Source organism: Accipiter gentilis, chromosome 23 (genome assembly GCF_929443795.1).
Source record: "Accipiter gentilis chromosome 23, bAccGen1.1, whole genome shotgun sequence".
In the NCBI taxonomy this organism is placed as follows: domain Eukaryota; kingdom Metazoa; phylum Chordata; class Aves; order Accipitriformes; family Accipitridae; genus Astur; species Astur gentilis.
The window spans coordinates 4,953,529-4,962,294 of record NC_064902.1 but is presented as its reverse complement, the minus strand read 5'-3'; the positions used below and the strand labels follow the sequence as shown (position 1 = coordinate 4,962,294).

The 8,766-nt window shown below is 55.5% G+C and overlaps 1 protein-coding gene across 1 annotated transcript; it reads left to right on the top strand.

Annotated features, from left to right (window-relative positions):
• Positions 1–1,951: 1,951 nt before the first annotated feature.
• On the top strand, positions 1,952–5,434 carry LOC126049834 (outer dense fiber protein 3-like). Its single transcript, XM_049826884.1, has 6 exons — positions 1,952–2,183; positions 2,976–3,176; positions 3,397–3,498; positions 3,853–3,974; positions 4,403–4,543; positions 5,348–5,434. Exons 1-6 carry the CDS (start codon positions 1,952–1,954, stop codon positions 5,432–5,434), a joined length of 885 nt encoding a protein of 294 aa, XP_049682841.1.
• The last annotated feature ends 3,332 nt before the right edge of the window (positions 5,435–8,766 follow it).

The window sequence follows — 8,766 nt, the reverse complement described above, 5'->3', positions numbered from 1 at the left end:
TTGAATCAAAGCTTTGGACCCTAAGCCTGAGCTTTTGGGACCTAAGCCTGAGGCTTTGAGCCCTAAAAGTGGGCTTTGGATGCTCCAAATGAGGGTTTGGACACTCCAGATGCAGCTTGCACCCTAAAAATGCCTGTCTGGATCCTAAAAAAGAGGCTTTGGACCCTGAAAATGAGACTATGCAAACTAACACTGAGCCTCTGCACCCTGAAAGTGAAGGTTTTGGAAACTAAAATGAGGCTTTGGAAGGCAAAACTAAGAGTTTGGAAAGTAAAAATAAGGCTTTGGACTGTATAAATTTGGATTTAGACTCTACAGATGAGGCTGTGGTCCTTCCAGATCAGACTTTGGGGCTTAAAAATGATGCTCTGGGCCCTTAAAATGAGTCTCTGAACCTTAAACATGGAGCTTGGAACTAATAAATTAGTTTTTGTACTCCATATATGTGGGTCTGGACCTTAAAATGACTGTTTGCACCCCCAGAAGTAGGCTTTGGTCTTTTAAATTTATGCTTTTTGCCCTAACATTGAGGCTTGCATTATAAAAATAAGGCTTTACACTTGAAAAAACTCAGGGTTGAATTTTAAAAACGATGCTTTGTAAAGCACAAAATCGTGCTTGTTCACTGTAGCTATCACCATGGCAGGTTAAATTTCTCGCCGTCTATTCTGTGTTTTAGTTTCCTCCTCACGCAAACCATGGTGACAAACAGTACCCAAAAGGCTCTGGTGCTTCCAGACAGTGGCTTGATGGCTTGCGTAACCTACCTCTAGCCCCATCCCACGGAACGTAGGAACGGTGTTACAAGTAAATAAGGTAGCGTCCTGCTTTAGGAAGAAATAAAAAAGGAAACCAACGGATGTGACAGCAACCACAGACCACCTTTCACCAGCAGGCAGATGCCCAGCCATCTTGGTGCAGTGGCTGCCTTGGAAAGACTCCCCCAGTCCCGGTTTTCTTGCTGAGCATGACACTACGTGGTATGGACCGTGGTGCCCCTTCGGTCAGCTCGGGGCAGCTGTCTCTGCTGTGTCCCCTCCCAGCCAGCTCCCTGGGGCAGCAGAGTGAGAAACAGAGAAGACCTTGGTTCTGCATAAGCACTGCTCAGCAGCAGCTAAACATCGGTGTGTGGTCAACGCCGAAAACAGCACCGTGCAGGGTGCAATGACAAAAAAATTACCTGTATCCCAGCCAGGCCCAGTACAGAAACCCTTCTGTGCCCGCTCACGATTCTTATTCCTGTGAGAAACCCATGAAAAATAGGGCATTTGACTTATCGGGGAGAAATGTGAACACACTCCCGATCTCTGGCTGGCATCTCGCTTTACTTGCATGACCTAGAAGGTACACACAAGTCTACGCGGTTTCTTCTGCACCTTGGGAAAGGGCTCTCTTGCCTCGATTTCCAGGGAGAAACTCCCCAAAGCGGCACCACAGAGGTATTCCTAAACCTCGCTAACTGAGAGCCGCCAGCAGCAAATTCTGCTGGCTAACACCGGGCCCGACTCACCCTCCCTAGGAGGAAAACCGTAGATTAAGGGACGCCTGGAAAATAGGACACGAAAAAGAAGTTCCAGGTGTTCAAAGCTACATTCCTATTATTAGGTCAGCCCAACAGTATAAGAACACAAGGCTGCCAGATTAAACACAGAAATCACACCAGTTTTTCCCTCGTTGCATGTTTCTGCCGTGCAGACCTCATCAAGGTCTGGCCCTGCCAGCTGGACGTCCCCAGCTCCCCATCAGCCGTATGATGCAACAGCCCATACGACAGGCGCCCGGAGCTCTATGACGTCACTGGGCGTCTCCGTGACGAGCCAAGGCCTCTCCCCAAGGCCACCTGGCAGCCGAGACCACAACCTCTCCTGCGCGATCGCTGCCTGCCCTCACTCTCGCCGTGCTCTGCGACCGAGAGGTGCAGCGGCCAACAAGCTCATCCGCACCCAGTCCGATGGCCAAGATGGAGAAAGGTGAAGCGTTGCTGCTCCTCCCGGGGAGGTTTCACGCCGGGCCTCCGCCAGGGAAGCCCCTCGGCAACTCTCCTGCTCTTGCCATAGGCTCAGTAGCTGCCTCCGACGTGGACGGAGCCTGGGTGGGCACCTGGAGACCTCATCGCCCACGCGGCCCCATCATGGCCCAGTTCACCAGCCCGGGACCCAAGTACTCGATCCCCGGGACAACAGGTAAAACCACCGTCGCAAGCGGGGTGCACCACATCCGCTGCCTCTGGGGGACAAGCAGCCACGGCTCCGTTCCCCGTTGCTCCAAGCCTCCATGCTCTCAGCTGCAGCAAGCACGCAGGTGGGCCAGAGGAAGGCTCAGGCTGCTCCGGGGAAAGGCCGGGAAAAGAGCTGCCGGACTCTGCTGAGCACAGAGGTGGCCGTAGCAGCACAGGAGGAAGCTTCTTCTCTGTCTTTGCTCTGAACTTCCTGCTCCCACCTCATCCTTTTCTTCTTCTCTTCTTTTTCTTCTCCTTCTCTTCTCTTCTCCTCCTTCTTCGTCTTCTCCTATTCTACTTCATCTTCTCTTCCTATTCTTCTCCCCCGTTTTCATCTTCTCTTCTTCTCCTTCAACACCACCTTCTCCTTCACCACCTTCTTCTCCTTCACTTTCTTCCTCTCCTCCTCCATAGTAGCAGGAAGGTTTCAATTTCTTTCCCACTGGGGCTGCGGGAAAGCAAAACGTGATAGAGGCAATCTTTACATCTGCTTTAAGTTAGCGTGGCAACTGTTTGGGGATTTAATACTTCATAATAATTGCATTTTGGTGGTATTCTGATTAATTGCACAGTGCCTACACTGTTCTTGCCGGAAGTCATTGTACCATTGTATTGGCCTGCCGGTATCATTCTTGGAGGACAAAAACCACACAGGAAGGGAAATTCTTGTGGCCGGCAACTCCAGCTACTCCACTTAGAAACTAGCTTTAACTATGGAGTTGCAGGCAGGTGTCCTTTCACAGGCTTTTCTTCCTAGGTTACCTGGTTCACAATCCCACCAAAACCAAAGCCCCTGCGTACACTTTCCAAAGGGCCAAACCTCCCGGCACAGACAGTTGCTCCCCGGGCCCTCGGTACTACGTCCAGCCCTCCATCACCAGGAACGGGAAGTACGTGGCTCCGGCACAGCACATGGGCAGACTTCCCAAGATAACGACCGAGGTCACCCCTGGACCAAGTGAGTACCATTTCTCCAGCACTTCTTCCAGGCGACACAAGCAGCACACCTGCCTTTTTGCCCTGTGCTACCGGGGCACAAAACCATCAGCTCGCGTCCCGAAGGAGCTTCAGAGGTTTCCAGGCAGAAGGCAAACGTGGCTGAGCACCTCCTCCTGACCTTTCCTCTTTGGCTTGAGGAAGAGAGCCCAGCTTCCCTGCTTTTCTCTGCTTCTCCCTAGGTGACTACTCCACCGACAAGGCCAACCAACACCTCTACAAATGCGCGCCGTCGCCGTCCATGGCCTTCCGGCACAAGGCCTTCAAAACCAGTGAAACTCCAGGTAAGGGAACTCGGGGAAATACACACGCTTGCAGCCCGCTGTCCTCCAGAGAAAACCTGCCGGGCAGCTTTTTTGACAGGCCTAGCGAAAAGCCTACACAGCAGGGCGCAAGGGTCTCTTGACGAGCTTGCTTGATGTCCCGGAGCACCATCTCCTCCCATCCCACAAAAGAACCGGCAACTCGGGCTTGGAGCTGCCGACACAACGCCACGTGCGACAAAAGACGGAGGTGTTGGGAGAGGGGCGAGACATCCTTCAAGCTCCTTGCAGCAGGCTTGGCAGGCTGCTTCTCTCCCACCCAGGCGCTGCTCCTCTCCCTGCCGGACTCACGCTCTCTTCCCGTTCCCCTTCCAGGTCCTGGCACCTACACCCTGCCCAGGCTGGTGGGACCCAACACAGCCTACACCCACGCCAGCCCCTGCTACTCCATGAAAGGGAAGAGTAAGCACAACAGCTTTGCTGAAGACCTCGCCAAGGTGAGCTACACTTCTCTGCTGTCTCGCAGCTGCTCTCCTCAGGGCCGGAGGGCTCTGACTCCTGCTGCAGCCTCTCTTCATGCCCACTTCCCTGCACCAGCAGCAGAACCCAAGAAGCCGTGGGTCCCGTGGCTCTCCTACTGCCAACAGCAACGCCAACACCCGCAGTCCCTCGCTTTCCAACACTAACAGTTTTGGTGGGGCAAAACTCATCGGCAGTAATGGGAATCTCCCTCTCCCCTGCAAAATCTGCCTCTCTGCAGGGGAACAGGAGGGGCCCTTGTTCCAATCGCTCCGTGCCTCTCACACCACTTCTCTGGCCAGCCAGATCAACTAGCGCAGCCTGCGTGGGCACCCAGCAAGAATCAACTTTTGTTGTTCTTGTTTGCTGCCTTTTGTACCCAACAACCTCCCTGCCTCTCTTACAGACGCCAGGTCCTGCTGCATTCCCCAAGGTGGAAGTGGACACCTACAAAAAAAGGGCTCCCGTGTACACGATGGGAAGCAAAAGCGGAATTGGAGGCGGCAAAACAGTGAAGCCAGGACCGGCAGACTACTGCCCGGGAAAGGTAAGGCAGCCTGCCCAAATCTCCTCCCCTGCTTTGCAACAACCAGCCCTTAAGCATCTGCCCCTTCCAAGGGGGCTTCTCAGAACTCCAGACCACCTTACTGGAGTGACAAACCGCAGGACAGCAGGCCTGCTCCCTTGCCTTGGCCCAAAGCCGAGCAGAGTGAGGCCAAAGAACACATCTTTGCCTCTGCACTAGCTCAGGCGCTCAGTGCTGACACATGCTCACACATTACAAGCTCTTCAGGAGGACACCCTGCTGCAGAAGGCACAAGCGGAGCCAAGGGCAGACCTTTCTCACGCAGGGGGGATCAGCTGGGAGGGCAGCGGCGTCTAGCAAAGTCTGGCTGGAGCTAGAAAGGCTCTGGACTTGGAGCAGCCATGCTCCAGCCATGAGCTTGCCCTGCCAGACGGAGTGGGCATGTTGCTCCATTTTGTGTCAAACACAGGCTCTTTGCTTTGAGCGGCCCTCTGAAAACACTCGAGGGATGGATTTTACGTGCCCCTAAACTCTTTTTTTTTTCTCTTGCCTTTATATGCCTCTCCAAAAAGGGAGAAATGCCAATCAGTAACAGCAGCAGACCCTTAGAAACATCCTGATCACACAGGAGGTTTCCATCAAGCGTGCCACTGGCACAGGGGGAGTTAGCTGAAAGTGCCCGGGCACGCACACAGCAATGCACGGCAAACGGCAAATGCACAGCCATCAACTTGTTATGCCAGACGGCCTTTGCTGAAGACAAAAGTCTTCTTGCGAACAAGGCACCACGGTCACCTTTTTTTCTTCTCGCTTTTCCCCTTCCAGGTGACGCTGATCAAGCCCCAGGCCCCTGCTCCCACTTTTGGACTCCGCCATTCCCTCTACACAACTCCTCTACTATCTCTGCAATAAAACAACATACCCCCAAAGGTCTGGTCTGTTCACCTTCAGCTGTGGAGAGAGGGGGTGCGCGAGGGTGAGGACGATGGGCCGTCCCCATTTTGTGTCTATGCCTCAGCCAAACATTGCAAGATGAGGTCGAGGGGAGAGCAGCGAGATCAACAGCGCAAGCAAGGCAGAGAGCTCTGACAGCACCGTTTCACCTGACCGCAGCTAAACGCTGCCCCGTGAAAGCAGTCCGGCCCTTCCCCACGCACTCTCACCCGACGGCCGAGCGTCCCGCAGGCACAGGCTTGCCCCCGAGGACACAGCCCACCTGGGCACCCCAATTTCAGTGCACGCGGGTGGCTTGTCTCCAGGGTGCAGCCAGAAACACAGCCGCTCGGCGTGACCTCTTGCCGTGGGCTGAATAGCACAGGCGAGTCCCCAGAACGACAACAGTTGAGGAGAAGGAGTCCAACAGACATGATGACAGTTGCGTCCTCTGGGTCACCTTATAAAAGTGCACGTTCTTGCTCAGGGCCCAGGAAAGACTCCTGTGCTGCCCCACTTGCCAATGGCCAGAGTGAGGGGACAACTCTATCATCAATGGAGATAGAGTAAATGGATGGAGGAGACAAAAATCGCAGAAGAAGGGGTGGAGGTCAGCAGGAGCACAGAAGACCATGCCTGACTGCAAGGAGGTGTTGGCCACGGTGGCCAGGAACCTGCTGATCCATGGCACAGCTGCCGGCGGGATCTGAGGATGACATGTGATGACAGGACGTCGGCGCCAGGAGTCAGCGCTCTGCTTCCATGAGAGAAGCCAAGCAGGAGAGTCGCAGGATGCGGCAGCAGACGACGATGGCTCCGTCCCCTCTTGGCAAGTAGGACAGAAGCCTGCGCAGGATGGCAGAGCTGCAGCAGGCGTCCGGGGAGAGCAAGTGGCCCGGGAAGAGCGACGCAGGCCGTGAAGGTACTAGTCAACTATCACCAGCACACGAGCAGAGAGGTTCGTAGCTGGGCTGTGGATCATCAGGGAGAGCAGTAAGAGAGGAACCTGCAGCCCAAGGTGATGGCTGCATCCCAGGAGCATGGCTGTTTGACACAGCCCATGCCAAGGCATCCTGCCTGCTGGGGGGTTTCAAAAGCACGTGCAATATTCGCTCGCTCCATCAGACTGCACGGCAGCCTTGCAATGAAGGCAATCTGGGAAGTGGGAGCCAGGGGGAAAGCTGGAGCTGTGGGATCTGGCGGTGTGAGCCCAGCCCTGAGTGGTACAGCAGGGACTGACAGTTCCACCAGTTGCCACCGTGCAGTATAGGACTCGCAGCAGGTGATTTTGGGGCCTGGATGGCATCACCCATCGTCCTGAGACATAGGCAAAGACTCTGCTTATGTCCTAATTAAAGAGGAGCCCAAGCACCCCTTGGGAGTCTGTAGATACCGAGAGGAGTGAGAGTGACAGCAGCGAACAGGCCTGAAGCGTGTCTTCCCATCTTAGAGGTGCTTCTTTGCTGAGACAGGCAGGGCATGAGGCGCCAATGGTTGTGTGTAGAAGTGTGCCAGGGAGCTCTGCCTCTGCATAGAAGAGTGGCCCGGTCCTCCGGTGTCGGGAAGAGCATCCAGCCTAGGGGTGAAGAAGTCTGGAGAAGGCTCGGTCCGCAGGGGTCTATAGGAGAGCCTCCTGCCAGCAGGGAATTTGGGACATGCTTTGGCAGGGCTTCCAAAGGGCTGATACAAAATCCTGGTGCCGGAAGGTCAGTGCTGTGTCCCCAGCTCTGAGTGAGATGAAGGTGCTGATGCAGGGGCAAGCACCATGGCCCCAGGCCACATCCTGCCCATAGGAGCCCTGCACCAGCCACCAGCCTTACTCAAACTGGCAGTGCCGCAACCCCCCTCCACTGCTCCGCAAACTGCCGCTCCAGCGCCTGCGTGGCAGTGGACAGGGGCGGTCAATGGGCATCACGGCTGTAGCAGTGGCTGTAGCAAAAAGGGGCTGGGAGGCTTCTCAGCTTCTCAGATCCACCTAAAAATACAAAATAAAGGGCTCTGGGGCTGTTCCCGGCTGGACTGACTAGTCTGTGCCTGGTGATGGTCTAAAGGGGTTACACACCCCCCGTGCGTGATCCCAGAACGGCTCGTAGGGGCAGGAGGGAGTAAAGTCCACACATACCCCACAGCACAAACACGTGCAGCCCCTCTCCCGTGCATCCCAACACAGAGGTAGCACGGTGGAGGAGGCTCTCGCCCCCTTCCCAGGGAAACCAGCACAGCTGGTGCTGGTGCCCGCACACTCCCGCACGCAACGTGGAGAACCACTCGCAGGGCCAGAATCTGCGTGGGATTACAGGGCTGTGACCATGCTAGGACCATGGGGGTGTGGTGGATAGATGGCACCGTGGGAGGGCTGCGGTGGAGGGACGCAAGCTTGTCGGGAAGGACCAGCCGGGAAGGCGAGGAGATGTACTTGCCTCCTGCTTGGGGTGGGACAGGAGCCAGCCTGTGGTTCAGGGTCAGCAGACAGACCAAGATGGCTGCTGTGTTAGCAGGGATCTGCTAGAGACCTCCTGTTCAGGAGAAAGAGGTAGCTGAGGTCTTCTTCAAACCAGTAAAGAAGGAAGCCTCACGTTCACAGGCCCTGGTCCTCATGGGGGACCTGAACCACCCTGGTACTTGCTGGAAGGACGGTCCAGCAGGTCTTAGGCAATCTAGAACGCTTCTAGAGTGCAGTTCCTGGCACGGGTGATGGTGGAAGCAAGGAGAGGGAGGAACCCAGAAGGAGAGGTGCTCTGCTGGACGTGGTGCTGGTGATGGAGGAACCCAGAAGGAGAGGGAGGAACCCAGAGGAGATGGAGGAAGCCAGAAGGAGAGGTGCTCTGCTGGACCTGGTGCTGGTGATAGAGGAACACGGAAGGAGATGGAGGAACCCAGAGGAGAGGGAGGAACCCAGAAGGAGATGAGGAACCCAGAGGAGAGGGAGGAACCCAGAAGATGGAGGAACCCAGAGGAGATGGAGGAACCCAGAAGGAGAGGTGCTCTGCTGGACGTGGTGCTGGTGATGGAGGAACCCAGAAGGACAGGGAGGAACCCAGAAGATGGAGGAACCCAGAAGGAGAGGTGCTCTGCTGGACCTGGTTCTGGTGATGGAGGAACCCACAAGGAGATGGAAGAACCCATGAGAGGTGCTCTGCTGGACCTGGTGCTGATGATAGAGGAACACGGAAGGAGATGGAGGAACCCAGAGGAGATGGAGGAACCCAGAAGGAGAGGTGCTCTGCTGGACCTGGTGCTGGTGATAGAGGAACACGGAAGGATATGGAGGAACTCAGAAGGAGTAAGCCAGAAGGAGAGGAGGAACCCCA